This window comes from Phyllobates terribilis, unplaced genomic scaffold, assembly GCF_046119375.1.
Source record: "Phyllobates terribilis strain yellow unplaced genomic scaffold, ASM4611937v1 Scaffold_1__5_contigs__length_1240528914, whole genome shotgun sequence".
Lineage (NCBI taxonomy): Eukaryota > Metazoa > Chordata > Amphibia > Anura > Dendrobatidae > Phyllobates > Phyllobates terribilis.
Genome location: NW_027362761.1, coordinates 21,399,595 through 21,419,742, shown reverse-complemented (window position 1 = coordinate 21,419,742; position 20,148 = coordinate 21,399,595). Strand labels below are relative to the sequence as shown.

Here is a 20,148-nt window from a genome sequence, read left to right as displayed (position 1 = left end):
TTAACTCTTTTGTGTGACATATCTCTCTGATTTAAGGGCATAACAATTCAAATTTTAAAAATTGCAAAATGTTCAAAATTTTCGCCAAATTTCCGTTTTTTTCACAAATAAACGCAAGTGGTATCGAAGAAATTTTACCACAATCATGAAGTACAATATGTCACGAAAAAACAGTCTCAGAATCAGGGGGATCCGTTGAAGCGTTCCAGAGTAATTACCTCATAAAGTGACAGTGGTCAGAATTGTAAAAATTGGCCTGGTCATTAACGTGCAAACCACCCTCGGGGCTTAAGGGGTTAAAGACACAGAGCAGAACAGTAGCAAGGTACGACATGTTCCCATTAGAAAGGAGAGGGTCTGCTATACAGTTATAGGGTATGCAGTGAGTCCAACGGCTGACCAATTTTAGGAAAAACCCCACTAAGAATTTAAAGACACACGGAGCAGGGCCGCAGTAGCAAGTACGACATGTTCCCATTAGAAAGGAGAGGGTCTGCTATACAGTTATAGGGTATGCAGTGAGTCCAACGGCTGACCAATTTTAGGAAAAACCCCACTAAGAATTTAAAGACACACAGAGCTGGGCCACAGTAACGACAAATTCCCATTAGAAAGGAGAGAGTCTCCCATAGTGTTGGCCTATGCAGTGAATGCAAGGGCTGCCAAAAATTTGGAGGCACTTCAATGCCCCTTGGAAGAGACGTGGAGGAGGGCCTCATAAAAAAATGTTCCCATTAGAAAGGAGCGGGCATCCTATACTTGTAATGCCCATGGACTAAGTGTATGGGCTGACAAACATTTACCCCTGGGGGGTATACATGAACATACTGTATAAAAAATGTTTTTATGGGCATCATAACCAGCCTTTAAAAAAATTATGTGGGTGTTGCATCACGGACCACGGTCACCCTGGTGATATGGTGGTGGAGGATGAGGAGAAGGAGGAGGACAAGCGCAAATAGACAAAATCAGGAAGCGTATACCCATGTGTGGGTGTGAAAAGGTGCATGGGAATACACCTCCCAAGAAAAGACACTGGATTTGAGTTTATGTTACTGACATCATTCGGTGGTGTTGAGAAGTCTGGACCAATCCAGCCCTTGTTCATTTTTATAAGAAAAGCCTGTCAGCATTTTCAGTTGACAGGCGGATGCGCTTATCAGGTATAATTCCACCAGCGGCACTAAAAACCCGCTCTGATAAAACGTTGGCGGCAGGGCAGGACCTCCAAGGCATAGAGAGGTAGTTAATTCCTCGTATCCAGCTTGGATACCCAATAATTATAAGGCACAGAGGAATTACGGAGGACGTTGGTATGGTTGGTAAGGTACTCCCTCAGCATCTCCCCAAACATTGCACTCCTTGTGAGAGTACCCCGCCCCTCAGGGCCTGTGTGATGGGAGGGTCTGAGAAAACTCTCCAAGAACTTTGACAGTGTTCCCCTGCCTCTGCTGGATTGAAGTTGTGTCTCTCTCGCCTGTACTCCCTGGTTGTCCAACGAAGTGTGCCCTCTGCTGCCAGAGTTTTCAGATGGGAATTTTTTTAATAGTTCCGCAACAAGGGCCTTCTGGTACTGCCCCATTTTTGTAGACCTGTCCGCCTCAGGAATAAGAGATATAAATTTCTCCTTGTAGCGTGGGTCTAGAAGTGTCACCAACCAGTAATGACTGTCACCCAAAATTTTGAGAACGCGAGGGTCATGGGAAAGGCAGCGTAACATAAACTCAGCCATGTGTGTCAGACTACTAACAGGCAAGACTTCCGTGTCCTCACCAAGAGGATGACTGACCATGCTCTCCTCCTCCTCCTCTGTGTCCTCTGGCCATCTATGCTGAACAGACGGTATGACAGCTGTGCATGTAGTACCGTCCATAGTGCTTGAAACTAGCTCCTGTCTTTCCTCCTCCTCCTCCTCTTCCTCATTGTCACCCAATCCACGTTGGGATGAGATGAGGCTGGGCTGTGTGTAATCACCTTGTATGGTTCCTTTCTCCATCTTATCGTGCTTCGCCTGCAATGCATCCGCTTTGATTGTGAGCAGAGAGCGTTTCAGAAGACAGAGATGCGGGATGGTGACGCTAATTATGACGTCATCGCCGCTCACCATCTTGGTGGAGTCCTCAAAGTTTTGGAGGATGGTACATACAGTACAGACCAAAAGTTTGGACACACCTTCTCTTTTAAAGATTTTTCTGTATTTTCATGACTATAAAAATTGTACATTCACACTGAAGGCATCAAAACTATGAATTAACACATGTGGAATTATATACTTAACAAAAAAATGTGAAACAACTGAAAATATGTCTTGTATTCTAGGTTCTTCAATGTAGCCACCTTTTGCTTTGATGACGGCTTTGCACACTCTTGGCATTCTCTTGATGAGTTTCAAGAGGTAGTCACCGGAAATGGTTTTCACTTCACAGGTGTGCCCTGTCAGGTTTAATAAGTGGGATTTCTTGCCTTATAAATGGGGTTGGGACCATCAGTTGTGTTGTGCAGAAGTCTGGTGGATACACAGCTGATAGTCCTACTGAGTAGACTGTTAGAATTTGTATTATGGCAAGAAAAAAGCAGCTAAGTAAAGAAAAACGAGTGGCCATCATTACTTTAAGAAATGAAGGTCAGTTAGTCCGAAAAATTGGGCAAACTTTGAAAGTGTCCCCAAGTGCAGTTGCAAAAACCATCCAGCGCTACAAAGAAACTGGCTCACAAAGGACTGCCCCAGGAAAGGAAGACCAAGAGTCACCTCTGCTTCTGAGGATAAGTTTATCCGAGTCACCAGTCTCAGAAATCACAGGTTAACAGCAGCTCAGATTAGAGACCAGGTCAATGCCACACAGAGTTCTAGCAGCAGACACATCTCTACAACAATTGTTAAGAGGAGACTTTGTGCAGCAGGCCTTCATGGTAAAATAGCTGCTAGGAAACCACTGCTAAGGACAGGAAACAAGCAGAAGAGACTTGTTTAGGCTAAAGAACACAAGGAATGGGCTGCAAACGCTGCTGAAACACTGCAAGGGTGGCGGAAGCTGTAGCTGACTTTCTAAAATGGGAAAACAGGCGGCGTACTATAACAAGCAGATCCGGCAGCTTCGGGTAGGATTTGAGAAACCGCTGAACCATGAGGTTAAGCACATGGGCCAGGCATGGTACGTGTGTGAGTTCTCCTCGCCTCAGAGCCGCCACCAGGTTCCGGCCATTGTCACACACGACCATGCCTGGCTGTAGGTTCAGCGGTGTGAGCCACAGATCTGCCTGCTCTTTCAGAGCTGTCCACAACTCTTCAGCATTGTGCGTTTTTTCATCTAAGCATATTAGCTTCAGCACAGCCTGTTGCCGCTTGGCCGAGGCAGTGCTGCAGAGCTTCCAGCTTGTGACTAATGTGGTCATTTTGGAGATGGAGGCTGAAGAGGAGGAGGAGGCTGAAGAGGATGAGGTGCAGGAGCTGTAGACCGTGGGGGCAACCCTGATTGGCCTAGGGCCCGCAATCCTTGGCGTCGGGAGGACGTGTTCCGTCCCAAGGTCCGACTGGGTCTCGGCTTCCACTATGTTTACCCAGTGTGCCGTCAGCGAGATGTACCGTCCCTACCCACAAGCACTTGTCCACGTGTCCATGGTTAGGTGGACTTTACCGGTAATTGCGTTGTTGAGAGCACGACTAATGTTTTGGGACACGTGCTTGTCTAATGCAGGGACGGCACACTGGGAGAAATAGTGGCGGCTGGGGACCGAGTACCGAGGGATGGCCGCCGTCACCAGGTTGCGGAATGCTTCCGTCTCCACGAGCCTAAAAGGCAACATTTCGAGCGCAAGCAGTCGTGAAATGTGAGAATTTAGTAGTGAGGCCTGTGGGGCGTTGGCTGCATATTTGCGCTTGCGTTCCAAGGACTGGGGTATGGACAACTGAACGCTGCGCTGGGACAAGGACATGGATATGCTTCCTGATGCTGCTACTCGAGAGTCTGCAACGACAGGTGCAGGGCAGGAGGCGTCTTTGCATGCACCATGGACAGGGGATTGGCTTGCATGCACAACAGCGGAAGAAGCAATGGTGCCACCCGCAGACACTGTTCCTGGACCCTGGGGTTCGGCCCACAAAGTCAGGTGCTTTGCTGCCATGTGCCTGATCAGATCATGCTGGTGGTGGTCAAGCTGCTAGTTTTTCCACCCCTGCTGATGCTGGCCTGGCAGGTGGTGCCAATGGCCTTTTTAGGGTTATTGGCAGAGTCTTTTAAAAACAACCAGACTCGGGAAGACCTAAAAGTTGTACTGGCAACTTCCTTCGTGTTGGTGTTACGGGGAACGTTTGCCTGCCTTCTGTATGCGGCCACCACACTGCTTCTTCCTGCCTGTTGGGGTGCTCTGCCTCCCTCCCCCTGTGTGCTGCTGTCCTCGCTCTGCATGTTCTCCTGCCAGGTTGGGTCAGTTACTATATTATCCACCACCTCGTCTTCCACTACCGCACCCTGGTCCTCCTCCTGACTTTCTGGCAATTGTGTCTCATCATCATCCACCTCTTGTGACGCTTTCCAACCGTCGCCTTCGCGTGACCATGTCTGCTCAAATATTTGGGCATCGCTACACGCGATCTCCTCTTGCCCCTCTTCAAGTGGACAGGGCGAGAGGCCCGAATCTATAAATGGAAAAGTGGACAGCTCTTCACAGTGTCCAAGTGTGAAATCGGTTTTCTCTGGGTACTCGGCATGGTGGGAGGAAGGAGGATCAGGATGAGGAATATGCAGTCCAGACTCACGGCTACTGAGACTTGACCATGTGGAAGACAGGGTGGTGGTGGCTAAGTGACTGGAAGCATTATCCGCTATCCAACCAACAACCTTTTGACACTTCTCTGTGTTCAATAGTGGTGTGTGGTGGTTCCCTAGAAATTGGGGCAGGAAGGTCAGGCGAGAAGATGTGGGTGTTTGTTGTGGCACAATATCGGCTTGCCCACGGCCTTGTCCTCGACCTCTGCATTACAGTCACGTCCAGTTCCCCATCCCTTGCCACGTGCCTTGCCCATTTTAAATGGAGGACAGTATCTTCCACGTTCACTACAAATGACTGAGTTTGGAGCGAACTTATATGTGATCCATTTGACGGAGAAAACAGAGTTTTAAATACCTGGCCTGTAGGTAAGTAGTTTGAACAGCAAACTGGTGGGAATTGCTTCACTGACACACTAAAGGACATTTTTAATGGAGGCCATAAATGGCAGTATTTTCTGACAACGTATATGTGATCCGTTTGATGGAGAAAACAGAGTTTTAAATAGCTGGATTTCTAGCGCTGTATTATGGAAAGGACCTGGCTGTATTCTTCAGTGCCAACAAGTAAATGGCACAGAAAAAATGGTGTTCTCTGGATTGCTTTTTAAGCAAATAATGAAGATTAAGATCCAAAGAAAAGTATTCCTGGCCCCTGAGACCTGTGCCTTTGTATAGAAATATCTAACAGCAGCAGAAGGCAGAATTGGAATGGAGCCTCTTGTGCTATATGCACTGCAGTCTGCTATATACCTTGCCTGCCTATACACCGTGCCTGCCTGATATCTCTGCGGATAGATTAGTCCTCAGAAGGACTATTTGTTAAGATGGATATGTGTAATGTATGTTTTTTCTCCCTACACTACCTAATACATGATCAAATCTCTCCCTGACACAGCAGCAGCTCTCCCTACACTGTCTGATCCGGAGTGACTGTGACGAGCATGGCGGCGCCAGGTCTGATACAGACCTGATGAAGCTGTGCGGCCAGCCAATCACTGTAATGCCCACAGCCAACATGGCTACGGCATTACAGTGCATGGTAGGCAATCCCTGCATGTTCATTGGCTCTCTAAAGAGCGCCAAACATGCAGGGAGGGGACCCGAGTTCCCGCCCGAGCAACCCGGAAATACTCGGCGAGCGCCGAGCATCTCGAGCAGTGAGATGCTCGGGCGAGCACCGAGCAGTAGCGAGCATGCTCGCTCATCACTAAGTGGCATAGCTACTTGAACGGAAATCTTTAACTTGGATCCCTTTCATGGCGGGGGGGTGTCTGATTACAGGAAAAACTATACATTTTCTATACTACATGGATTATCCAATTTTAATATTTGCCACATGGTGTAGCTTCTTTAGTTCTGACTTAATTTACTCACTTTTGTATTGGTGATGTCAACCAGGGGCTTTCTGTCTGGACTCACCTCATTAGCTTAGTCAGCCCCCTTCTGTATCTCTTAGAATCCGATCCTATGAAACATATTTGCTGCTGACCTGTCCGAGGCAGCAGCTGGAGCGGACACAGACAGAAGAGGGCCCCTGTGCATTCCTCATTTTGAAGATTCGTGCGGGCCCCAGCTGTTGGACTCCTACCGATCATTACCTTATCACTTTTCCTATGGATAGGTGATAACTTGTTTTCATCTTGTAACCATTTTAAATATTTGAAGATTGAAGACTATGGAAAAAAGTCATTGTCATCAAGACTACAGGCATTAGTCAAAAAAATACATCTGCTGATTTTGAGATGTTTTTTGCTCAGTAATGGGATTAATTTCTTTTTTTTACTGCTTTCTTTGTTTTCAGGTCGACGTAGTTTCCAATTGGTCATGGAATATCTGCCTAATGGAAGTCTGCAGGAATTTCTTCCTAAGAATCAGGATGGGCTTGGGTTCCATCATCTTCTTCTCTATGCATCTCAAATTTGCAAGGTTTGTTCTTTTTTTGTAGTTCCATGGTGTCATAAGCAACTATTAATTTTATTACATTATATTGTAAATATTAGGCTAGGAGAGTAACTAGAATCTAGTGAGGTGGTCCAATACTCGGACCACCCCTACTTAATCCCTATGTCCCCCCCAGTAAAAAAAATAACACCTATACTCACCTCAGACCAAACCTGTGTTCCAAAAAGAGCAAACCCTTATATTGATAATTTGATAGAGAAGACACAGAGTCTCAGATTGTGGAGATAAAAATAAAAAAAGCTTGGAGTTTAAGAGTTTAAAGGGATAGTCTACTACTCAAATAACCCTGTCTCAATCTCTGTTTCCCCCCAATAATATAATAACCCCTTTAGTTACCTGTAGTGCTGATGCCATTCCAGCATTGTTGGCTCTCCCAGGGTTTGCATGACATTTTTATGTCACACAATCCCTGAAGCCAATTAGCACTGGCTTCACTGCCCCACCCTACAGACAAAACAGACATCCAGAAGAAGTGAGAGAGCAGCGGCAGCTCTGACTTCCTTATGTTGTCTGACTTGTCTGAAGGAAGGTAGAGTGAAGCCAGCGCTGATTCACTGCAGGGATTGCATGATATTAGCCCCAGGAGAGCCAGTGCTGACACCACTAAAACAAAGCCTGCACCAGGAGGAGAATATAAGGCTGCGGTCAGACGTCCGTATGTTCTCTCATGCGAGAGAATCGGGCCGATTATACTAATGACACTTTGTTCAAACTCTGTCAGAGTTTGAGCCAAGTGTCACCTTAGTGTGATCCGATTCTCTTGCATGAGAGAATCACAACACAGGTGTGGAGAAGATGAAGAACTTAATTTCTCCATCTTCTCCATTGTCTCTGTCCGCATATATCGGACTATACTTGGATGACATCCAAGTACAGTCTGATGTTTTACACACACCCATAGACTTTGATGGGTGTGCATGGTCTAATTAAAGGATGCACTCGCAGCATGCTGTGATTGTTTTCTCATGCCAAATTGGTACATCGGAAAGCACTCAGCCATGTTAAAAGCTCATGTGAGCAAGCCCTAAGTGTTATTATTATACTGGAGGGAAACAAAGAGATTGAGAAGGGGTTGTCTGAGTAGTGGGCAACCCCTTTAAAGTCTTAAGCTCCCAGCTTTTTTTTTTCTCATGTCCACAATCTGAGACTAAACTTAATTTTCCCTATTAATGTATCCATGAGAGGGCTTGTTATTTTTGGAACCTATGATTTTCCTACATACCTGAAGTATATAGAACAAGCGACCATGGATTCAAACTCCCTGTGGGGACTAAAGATAATGAGAAGAATAAAGAACATATAAAATACATTTTATCCACTTTGAATATAAAAAATAATACAAAAAAATTGTCTGTATTACCGTGTGCACAAAAGTTCAATCTATCAAAATAAAAAATGATATAACCTATACAATAAAAGCCATAAAGCATTAGAGTCAGCTGTCAGTCAGGGCCGGGGGCATGGTTACAGCTGCCGCCCACTCTGCACTGAGCAGTGACTGAAGCCGCGCCTGCACACCCCTATGACTGAAAGCCCAAGACTGCCAGGAGGAATAAAGTTAATTTCCTCGAGGCAGTGGGCTCTCAGTGCGAGTGCTAGGTGGCTTCAGAATGCTATTTACCTGCAAATTAACCTTATATCTGCAGGTTAATAGCGCTTTTTTATATGACAAGTTCACTGTAAGAAAAAAGCAACAGCACACAAACCAATGTTATTCAATAAGGCAGTGCAGATGAGGAATATTTTTTCACTTACCAAATTTGATTGTAAAAAAAATTGCAACATGCACTAGTTTTTTTGTCAGGTCATACTCGCCCATTCAACTATATGTGTGTGTAGATAAAAATGGATCCGATACGGACCATCTATATTGCATCTGCTGTATTATGGATATGTAGCACCCTGAGGATTCGGCTGCTACAGGGGTATTGCACCTCAACCCAGAGGTGTGATATTCCACTCCCGGGTAAGGAAGGAGTGTGGAACTGAGCTCAGATAGACTGCATGCACTACATACATCCCATTCCAGAGGAGCAGGCCGACGGTACTCCCACTTAGAAATGTGCAGGTACAACCGAGCCTGTTCCTGGCTGGAGTGGGAGGGGGGTGGTACATCCCATGTAGTGTAGGGGCAGATAGGGGGAGCAGTCTGGGTAGTGATAGGAGCTCATTGGGTGCTGGTCACCTGAGCTCACACATAGAGGGATATATAAGGAGGGCACCAACTTAGATCAGGGTCAGACGCTGAGAACAAGTCAGTTGGAGAGGAGAGAGAAGGAAACAGCAGCCCTGGAGAGAGAGAGAGTGGAGCAGAGAAAGACCCAGAGGGGGAAGACTGAAGGGACCCAAGAACCCAAATTAGAGCACCGGGTGAGGAGTCAGCAAGAGGGTACCGGAACCCAAGCTGGTGGGGGCAAAGACATTCCCCAGCCAGAGACCGGAGACCGTGGGCAGTGTCTGTCACGGTCACCCACCACATTCACCCCGAAGGCACACCACGTGGAGGGTCAGGGAACCCAAGGCCAAGGGTGTCCCAAAAGAAGGCCCGAGGGAGCTGGACCTAGGTGAATCCCTGGTGGGGACGGCTGAAGAAAGGACAGAGGGAGAGCTCAGGGCCACGCTCCGGACTTGTTTGGGGGTTGGCTGGATCCAGGACCTGGTGGACGCAGCACGGCTCGGGTGGTCACTAGCAGCTGGAGTGACCGAAACATCAGCAGTAAGTAAACACCCTTAACTGCACAACCCGAGTCTGTCTTCATTGCCTGCTGCATCGCACCACCACAACCCCCATCCTCTGCGCCTGTCCCCTCTGAGGCTATACCCCTCCCGTTGGGGGTTATCCCACCAAGCTGCGCATCCACCATCAGCCTCAGCGGACCCTGCTGCAGCGGCGGCCACAGTGACCGCATCACAACGGGTGGCGTAGTCGACACAAAAGAACTTTAGTAACATCTGTAAAGCTGCCACATAACACTGAGCTTGACGCCCTGGGCACGGGACCGGGTCACAGCCGCTCGGAGACTACAACCCCCCCATCTGATCCGGTGCCGGGTATTCCCCTCAAAAAGGAATATGTCCCAGGGGGCGCGTATACTTTGGCGTAGTCGGCAGGATTACGTGCCCGCAACACCCGGGTACTGCGTGCCTGAAGAAAAGTGCAAGTTTACCTCAGAAAGAAGTCTCCCGCCGGTTCCGGAGGGTCCACGCCATCGGACTCCATCACCGGTCGTTTCCCGCCGATTGTCCGCCATTTCCAACTTGTTCCCGCCATCTGCAGAGTTTCCCGCCACTGGGAAGCGATTCCCGCCAAAACCGCAGATTTCCCGCCTTGGAAGAGCAGCGGACGCCATTATGGGCGTGCCAAAGGAGGGCAAGAGGCCACCTCCCATCGTGGGCCGGGACAGAAAATGGCGCCAAAAGTGGAAACCGCCCCCACCAACAGAGACTGTGATGCTGGAGGTGTCTGTCAGCGTGAAAGAACTCCCCCTGGAGCTGACAGTCACCGAGTTGCCCCGGGACCGCCCTCGAAGTGGGAGCAGACGAAAGAGAAGAACAAAGATGGGTGTCGCTTGGAGGAGTCTGGAGCGAGCGCACCCGGAGGCAAGAGGTCTAACAAGGAGTAGCGGAGAAGCTCACCCGGAGATGGAAAGAAAGCAGAACAGCACCGGCCCGCTGGCCAGGAGTCTGCTAGAGACCGAGGAAGGAGGGCAGAGCAGCACCGGCCCGCTGGCCAGGAGCCTGCCGGAAGCCGAGCAGAGCAGCACCGACCCGATGGTCAGGAGCCTGCTAGAGTCCACAACCCCGCTAGGTCTAGCGGAGATCCTAGCGCAGCTCCCCCGAGACCGGGAGTGTGCACAAACTGCCCTGGAGGGCCTCGCAAGGAGGATGGCCCGGGTACAGCGCGAGATACTGGCGGAGTGGAGTCGGGAGATGGCCCAGCAAGCAGAGACCAGTCAACGGAGCACGCTACCCTGGAAGAGGAAGCAGACCGCCTCTGAGGATGGCACGGGAGGACCCAAGGCCGGAGACGGCGCCGAGAAGGGAGCCGAACGCATGGAGGCAGGTAAAGGGGACGCCTATACCCCAAGCCGTGAAACCGCCCACCTGCCCCAGCTCCCCGTCGCAGAGCCCGAAAGTCCCCCTGCTGTGCCCGTAGCCGCCTTGTCACCGCCATGGACTAGGCCCCGACCGGAAGCCGCCGCAGCGACCCCTGTGACGTCACGCGCCTCGACCCGGAGCGTGACAAAGCAGGAATTACCACCAGCCTGGTCGCAAGGCCTAGTACCCCCGGGCGCCGCACCACCAACAGCGCCCCCTACCTCCGCGGAGCCTCCGGCCTGGCCGCAAGGCCAGGTAGCCCAGGGCGCCGCCGTCCTAACGGTGCCCTTCACCTTCCAGGTGCCCCAGGCCTGGCCGCAAGGCCTGGGCAACCCGGGCGCCACCACCACCGCGCCCGCGCCCGCAATACCTAGGGTGCCACACCTGGGGGAGGACCTCTTCGGCCAGCTCACATGGCCGGACGGGCGGCCCTTCATCTGGCCCGAAGGGTACCCTGAGCTGGAGCGGCAGCAAAGACTAGGGCCCTTGTGTGAGCCCCTAATCCCGGCTCCGAAGCCCGTGGCTCGGGTCTCGCCTCCTCTAGCAGAAGCCCAATTCGTGTGGGACCCCACGGGAGAAGATTTGATGGGGTTCACCGGAGAAACTCGGGCAGCCGCAGCTGAACGTACAGAGTGTTGCCGTCAACAGCTGGCAGAGTTTAAGAGAGAACGGGAGGAGAGGCGGGTCAGAGAACAACAGGCCCAAATCCAGAGCGCGGAGCAGAAGAGCCGGACTAGGAGGAACCCCCGTGCAGCGCATTGTCCCCGCACCATCGGGACAGTGATAAAGTTCAACCCGCAGCATGGGTGGGGCTTTATTCGGGACCGTAACAACCGCGGTGACGTTTTTGTGACCCGCAGAGACGTCGAGTCCCACCTGCCGGAAGGTCACAAAGGCCGTGACCTCTACGTCGGAGACGAGGTCACTTTCACCCGGCACAAGTGTGCCAAAGGACCTTACGCCCTCCACGTACACCGCTTGACGGAGGAGGAGTTGCGGTACGGAGAGGAGGAGCCAGAGGACCCGGACGGGTCTGAAGAAACATCATATCAAGAAAGAGCAGGAGGAAGACGCCGTTGAGTGCGGCAGAGCAGGAGCTGTAAATAGTTACCCAATCGGGGTATATAGAAACTGAAACTGAAACTGGAACTGTTGCTGCTGCTAAAATAGTCCCCGTTGGGACCAGGGAACTGTTTACCCGTTAACCCCTTCATCCTACAGGCTGAGGACTGTGAGCAGCCATTCCCTACCCTCTACCTGGCCGAGGACTGAGAGCGGCCAACTTTCAACTTCCCCTGTATATAGTTGCGCTTCCTAAAGCGCCCCCTACCGGTTTTATAGGAAAACCAGTTTTTCTAAGAGACTGTCGCACTTTTCCCGGACACACGTTGCACAGTGTCCGGAGGAGGAACCAGAGACAAGAGAAGTCTACGAGAATGTTTATATAAAAAGTTTTATATATATATAATGTTGATATGTTTTATATGTTCATATAAAAATTTTGTATGTTTTGGTGTTTTATGTCTTACAGCCCGAGGACGTGCTGTGATTTACCAGGGGGGAATGTAGCACCCTGAGGATTCGGCTGCTACAGGGGAATTGCACCTCAACCCAGAGGTGTGATATTCCACTCCCGGGTAAGGAAGGAGTGTGGAACTGAGCTCAGATAGACTGCATGCACTACATACATCCCATTCCAGAGGAGCAGGCCGACGGTACTCCCACTTAGAAATGTGCAGGTACAACCGAGCCTGTTCCTGGCTGGAGTGGGAGGGGGGTGGTACATCCCATGTAGTGTAGGGGCAGATAGGGGGAGCAGTCTGGGTAGTGATAGGAGCTCATTGGGTGCTGGTCACCTGAGCTCACACATAGAGGGATATATAAGGAGGGCACCAACTTAGATCAGGGTCAGACGCTGAGAACAAGTCAGTTGGAGAGGAGAGAGAAGGAAACAGCAGCCCTGGAGAGAGAGAGAGTGGAGCAGAGAAAGACCCAGAGGGGGAAGACTGAAGGGACCCAAGAACCCAAATTAGAGCACCGGGTGAGGAGTCAGCAAGAGGGTACCGGAACCCAAGCTGGTGGGGGCAAAGACATTCCCCAGCCAGAGACCGGAGACCGTGGGCAGTGTCTGTCACGGTCACCCACCACATTCACCCCGAAGGCACACCACGTGGAGGGTCAGGGAACCCAAGGCCAAGGGTGTCCCAAAAGAAGGCCCGAGGGAGCTGGACCTAGGTGAATCCCTGGTGGGGACGGCTGAAGAAAGGACAGAGGGAGAGCTCAGGGCCACGCTCCGGACTTGTTTGGGGGTTGGCTGGATCCAGGACCTGGTGGACGCAGCACGGCTCGGGTGGTCACTAGCAGCTGGAGTGACCGAAACATCAGCAGTAAGTAAACACCCTTAACTGCACAACCCGAGTCTGTCTTCATTGCCTGCTGCATCGCACCACCACAACCCCCATCCTCTGCGCCTGTCCCCTCTGAGGCTATACCCCTCCCGTTGGGGGTTATCCCACCAAGCTGCGCATCCACCATCAGCCTCAGCGGACCCTGCTGCAGCGGCGGCCACAGTGACCGCATCACAACGGGTGGCGTAGTCGACACAAAAGAACTTTAGTAACATCTGTAAAGCTGCCACATAACACTGAGCTTGACGCCCTGGGCACGGGACCGGGTCACAGCCGCTCGGAGACTACAACCCCCCCATCTGATCCGGTGCCGGGTATTCCCCTCAAAAAGGAATATGTCCCAGGGGGCGCGTCAGATACATTCCAATTCTGTAACTAGGAAACTGTAAATGGTCCTGTAAATTATTACTAACTGCTGCTGTTTGAAAAAAAAAAAAAAACAGACAGCATGCGGACAGAACACGAATGACAAGTGAGAAAAAAATTGGATGAAACTGACAATTTTGTAAACTGACATGTGAACCCTACATAACGGGATTAAAAGTTCCCCGTTCTGCAGATTAATTTAGTTCCCAGAGGTCACACCCCCCACTTATCAATAGGTTATTATGACCTTTCTTATTACTTAGTTTTCACACTAAGGCAATATTTTTGCAGCGTTTCTTTTTTTCTGACAAAAGCAAAAGCTATGGGATTTCAGATTTTTTTTTCCCTGACTGAATTGTAGAACTGTAGCATTTTTGAAATCTGCAGCATGTCACCCCTAGAAAGAAAGTTTGACCCATAGAAAACAGTTAGTCATTCGTTTATGGTGAATAAAACAAATTTTATTAAATATGTGCTGTAGAAAAATCACTCGTAAGCTGCATCAAAAGAGCAGCAAAAATGCAGCAAATCTTGCATTTTAAATGCAGCATTTTTACTGCCAAGAGAACCGGTTTTGGCTGCAGATAAAAACACTGCAAAATTGCTGTGTATGAACATAGCCTTAAACCCATTTAGGCTGCGTGCCCACTATGTGTTTTTCAAGCGTTTTTGCCGCGGAATTTCCGCAGCGAAAAGGCTTAAAAAACGCTTGGTAATATGTGCCCCATGGTCCCCAATGATAATCCGCATGTGCTGTGCACATGCCGCGAAAAATACACGACATGTCCATTAATTTTGCGGACACGCAGCGTAATTGCCGCCATTGATTTGCATTGAACCGCATATTATCCGTGTGAGCACATGTGCACATGCGGATATCATACTGTTCAATGTGCGGATGGTACCCGGGTTTGGAGAAGAGGAGAATCTCTTCCGGACTCGGCTACCATAGAACCTGTTAAAAAAAGAATTTAAAATAAAAAATAAAGATTATACTTACCTTCTGATGGCCCCAAGTGTTTTCTCCTCTCCGCCTTAGGCCTAGTGCCCACGATGCAGAAATGCTGCATATTTTTTCTGCATCTCCCTGGCAGGAAAAACGCATGCGGATTTTACATGCGTTTTTCCTGCCAGGTAGAAGCGTTTGTCAAGCGTTTCTGCATGCGGGTTATCAAGCGCTTTTCCAAGCGATTTTAGCATCACTTGGAAAAGTGCTTGACAACTTGGTCAAACTATATAAATCCATGCAACCGGCATGGATTTATATAGTGTGACCAAGTAATAGTTAAAAAAAAGAATAAGAATGGTAAAAAATAAAAACTAAAGATTATACTTACCTTCCGATGGCCCTCAGTGTTTTCTCCAGTGTCCGGTCTGTTGTTTCGGTCGTGGTGGTGTTTAAGGACCTGCCATGACGTCATTTAGTCATGTGACAGGTCACGCGACCGCCGACGTTAGCGGTTGCGTGACCTGTCACATGACTAAATGACATCATGGCAGGTCATTTCACACCACCGCGACCCATACAACTCACCGCACGCATCGCTATGGAGACCGGGGGCCATCGGAAGGTAAGTATAATCTTTATTTTTTATTTTAAATTCTTTTTTTAACAGGTTCTATGGTAACTGGGTCTGGAGGAGAGTCTCCTCTTCTCCAAACCCGGGTACCATCCGTACATTGAACCGTATGATATGCGGATGTCACGCGGTCCAATGCAAGTCAATGGGGGCAATTACGCTGCGTGTCCGCAAAATTAATGGACATGCTGCATATTTTTCCACAATGATAATCATTGTGGACCATGGGGCACGTATTACCGGGCATTTTTTAAGCATTTTCGCTGCGGAAATTCCGCGGCAAAAACGCTTGAAAAACGCATAGTGGGCACGCAGCCTTAAACCAAACTGAACACTTAAAATACAAACACAAGCAGAAAGCTTTGTTCACATCTGAGTTGTTGCTCCTTTTTCGAACGGAAGCCACAACTCTCTGAAAGATCCATTGTGGAAATTACCAATGGCCAATGGACACCATAGGTTTAAATTCATGTCAGTTGGGTTGCGCCATAGTTTCTGCTGTTTTTCTGCTTTGTCTGGAGTGAATTCTGGTACAATTCTGGTTACATGACTTACTGCCTTTACATCCATAGATGGTGCTGTTATCCATCTTTGCTATGAAGCAACAAAAAGACAAGAGGAAGATTGCTTAAAACAATGAAATCTTTCTAGCAGAGTTTTAAGTGCCCGGGAGATTTCCTGGCACAAAACATGATGATTAAATTGGCACATTTCCTCATTCCTTTGCTTAAAACTCATGTTTGTTGGCAGATCTCACCTCCTTTTATTAACTGGGTTGTGCTCAATTAATGTGGCAAGTAATTATTTCTATCTCAGAGGCTGGGTTCACACAAGTGTATCTTCGGTCAGTGTGATGTCTGTGAAAGAACAGTAGATAGACAGCAATTAGTGATGAGCGAGTATGCTCGCTACTGCTCGGTGCTCGCCCGAGCATCTCACTGCCATTTCTGGCCTCTATTGAAAATTTATTTCAGTGTGTCAGTGAAGCCATTCCCACCAGTTTGCTGTTCAAACTACTTACCTACAGACCAGGTATTTAAAACTCTGTTTTCTCCGTCACACGGATCACATATAAGTTCGCTCGAAACTCAGTCATTTGTAATGAGCGTGGAAGATACTGTCCTCCATTTAAAATGGTCAAGGCACGTGGCAAGGGACGGGGAACTGGATGTGATGGTAATGGTGCATGCAGAGGCCAAGGACAAGGCTGTGGGCAAGCTGAAATTGTGCCACAACAAACACCCACATCTTCTGGCCTGACCCTCCTGTCCCAATTCCTAGGGGACCGCAGCACACCACTACTGAACCCAGAGCAGTGTCAAAAGGTTGTTGGGTGGATAGCGGATAATGCTTCCAGTCACTTAGCCCCCAACACCACCACCACCCTGTCTTCCACACGATCAAGTCTCAGTAGCCGTCAGTCTGGACCGCATATTCCTCACCCTGATCCTCCTTCCTCCCACCATGCCGAGTGCCCGGAGACAACTGATCCCACACTTGGACACTCTGAAGAGCTGTTCACTTTTTCATTTATAGATTCGGGCCTCTTGCCCGGCCCACTTGAAGCGGGGAAAGAGGAGATCGCGTATAGCGATGCCCAAATATTTGAGCAGCCACGGTCACACGAATGCGACGGTTGGAAAGTGTCACAAGAGGTGGACGATGATGAGACACAATTGCCAGAAAGTCAGGAGGAGGACCAGGGTGCGGAAGTGGAAGACGAGGTGGTGGATGATATAGTAACTGACCCAACCTGGCAGGAGGACATGCAGAGCGAGGACAGCAGCACACAGGGGGAGGGAGGCAGAGCACCCCAACAGGCAGGAAGAAGCAGTGTGGTGGCCGCAGACAGAAGGCAGGCAATCGTTCCCCGTAACACCAACATGAAGGAAGTTGCCAGTACAACTGTTAGGTCTTCCCGAGTCTGGTTGTTTTTCAAAGACTCTGCCAATAACCCCAAAAAGGCCATTGGCACCACCTGCCAGGCCAGCATCAGCAGGGGTGGCAAAACGACCAGCCTGACCGCCACCAGCATAATCAGGCACATGGCAGCAAAGCACCCGACTTTGTGGGCCGAACCCCAGGGTCCAGGAACAGTGTCTGTAGGTGGCACCATTGCTTCTTCCACTGTTGTGCATGCAAGCCAATCCCCTGTCCATGGTGCATGCAAAGGTGCCTCCTGCCCTGCACCTGTTGTTGCGCACTCTAAAGTAGCAGCATCAGAAAGCAAGTCCATGTCCTTGTCCAGCGCAGCATTCAGTTGTCCATACCCCAGTCCTTGGAATGCAAGAGCAAATATGCAGCCAACGCCCCACAGGCCACACTACTAAATTCTCACATTTCACGACTGCTTGCGCTCAAAATATTGCCTTTTAGGCTCGTGGAGACTGAAGCATTCCGCAACCTGATGGCGGCCGTCCCTCGGTACTCAGTCCCCAGGCGCCACGATTTCTCCCAGTGTGCGGTCCCCGTATTACTCAAGCACATGTCCCAAAAAAATAGCCGTGCCCTCAACAACGCAGTTACTGGGAAAGTCCACCTAACCACGGACACGTGGACAAGTGCTTTTGGGCAGGGACGGTACATCTCACTGACGGCACACTGTGTACACATAGTGGAAGTCGGGACCCAGTCGGACCTTGGAATGGAACACGTCCTCCCGACTCCAAGGATTGTGTGCCCTAGGTCAATCAGGGTTGCCCCCACAGTCTACAGCTCCTGCACCTCATCCTCCTCAGCCTCCTCCTCCTCTTCAGCCAAAATGACCACATCAGTCACAAGCTGGAAGCACTGCAGCACTGCCTCGGCCAAGCAGCAACAGGCTGTGCTGAAGCTAATATGCTTAAGTGACAAACCGCACAATGCTGAAGAGTTGTGAACAGCTCTGAAAGAGCAGGCAAATCTGTGGCTCACACCGCTGAACCTACAGCCAGGCATGGTCATGTGTGACAATGGCCGGAACCTGGTGGCGGCTCTGAGGCAAGGCGAGCTCACACACATACCATGCCTGGCCCATGTGCTTAACCTCAGCGGTTTCTCAAATCCTACCCGGAGCTGCTGGATCTGCTTGTTAAAGTACGCCGCCTGTGTGCCCATTTTAGAAAGTCAGCTACAGCTTCTGCTGCGCTTGCCATGTTTCAGCAGCGTTTGCAGCTTCCGGCTCACAGACTGGTGTGTGATATCCCCACGTGTTGGAACTCTACACTGCAGATGTTGGGAAGGATTTGTGAGCAGAAGAGGGCAGTTGCTGAGTACTAGCATCAATAAGGCCATCGGTATTCAGTTCAGACTCCACACACAAGACCTCAGGAGTGAACATGGATGTCAGACATATGTACCATCCTCCAAAATTTTGAGGACTCAACCAAGATGTTGAGCGGCGATGATGCCATAATTAGCGTCACCATCCCGCTTCTCTGTCTTCTGAAACTCTCTCTGCTCACAATTAAAGAGGATGCATTGCAGGCGCAGCACGATGAGATGGAGCAAGGAACCATAAAGGGTGATTACACACAGCCCAGCCTCATCTCATTCCAAGGTGAAATGGGTGACAATGAGGAAGAGGAGGAGGAGGAAGGACAGGAGCTAGTTTCATGCACAGCTGTCATACCGTCTGTTCAGCGTGGATGGCCAGAGGACCGAGAGGAGGAGGAGGAGGAGGAGGAGAGCATGGTCAGTCATCCTCTTGGTGAGGACACTGAAGTCTTGCCTGTTAGTAGTCTGGCACGCATGGCTGAGTTTATGTTACGCTGCCTTTCTCAAATTTTTGGGTGACAGTCATTACTGGTTGGTGACACTTCTAGACCCATGCTACAAGGAGAACTTTATATCTCTTATTCCTGAGGAGGACAAGTCTACAAAATTGGGCCTGTACCAGAAGGCCCTTGTTGCGGAACTATTAAAAAAATTCCCATCTGAAAACGCTGGCGGCAGAGGGCACACTTTGTTGGACAACCAAGCAGTACAGGCGAGAGAGACACAACTTCAATCCAGCAGAGGCAGGAGAAAATTGTCAAAGTTCTGGGAGAGTTTTCTCTGACCCTCCCATCGCACAGGCCCTGAGGCACGGGGTACTCTAACAAGGAGTGCAAAGTTTGGGAAGGTGCTGAGGGAGTAACTTGCCGACTGTACCAACATCCTCCGTGATTCCGCTGTGCCATAGAATTATTGGGTATCCAAGCTGGATACGTGGAATGAACTGGCTCTCTATGCTTTGGAGGTCCTAGCCTGCCCTGCCACCAGCGTTTTATCAGAGCGGGTTTTTAGTGCCGCTGGTGGAATTATAACTGATACAGTATTTGCATCCGCCTGTCAACTGAAAATGCTGACAGGCTGACTCTTATAAAAATGAACAAGGGCTGGATTGGGCCAGACTTCTCAACACCACCGAATGATAGCCGCGTAGCATAAACTCAAATCCAGTGTCTTTTCTTGGGAGGTGTATTCCCATTCATCTTTTCACTCCCACACATGGGTATACGCTTCCTGATTTTGGCTATTTGCTCTTGTCCTCCTCCTTCTCCTCATCCTGCGCCACCATATCACCAGGGTGACCGTGGTCCGTGATGCAACACCCACATCATTTTTTTAAAGGGTGTTTATGAAGCCCATAAAAAAAAAAAAATTATACAGTATGTTCATGTATACCCCCAATGGGTAAATGTTTGTCAGCCCATACACTTAGTGCATGGGCATTACAAGTATAGGAGGCCCACTCCTTTCTAATGGGAACATTTTTTTATGAGGCCCTCCTCCACGTCTCTTCCAAGGGGCATTGAAGTGCCTCCAAATTTTTGGCAGCCCTTGCATTCACTGCATAGGCTAACACTATGGGAAACGCTCTCCTTTCTAATGGGAATTTGTCGTTACTGTGGCCCTGCTCTGTGTGTCTTTAATTTCTTAGTGGGGTTTTTCCTAAATTTGGTCAGCCGTTGTACTCACTGCATACCCTATAACTGTATAGCA

The 20,148-nt window shown here is 49.5% G+C and overlaps 1 protein-coding gene across 1 annotated transcript in view; it reads left to right on the top strand.

Annotated features, from left to right (window-relative positions):
* JAK3 (Janus kinase 3) overlaps positions 1-20,148 on the top strand; it is a 792,993-nt gene that overhangs the window by 581,287 nt on the left and 191,558 nt on the right. The window contains exon 20 of the mRNA XM_073658556.1: positions 6,571-6,695. Within this exon, the coding sequence (XP_073514657.1) occupies positions 6,571-6,695 (125 nt within the window). The remainder of the gene's footprint in view (positions 1-6,570; positions 6,696-20,148) is intronic.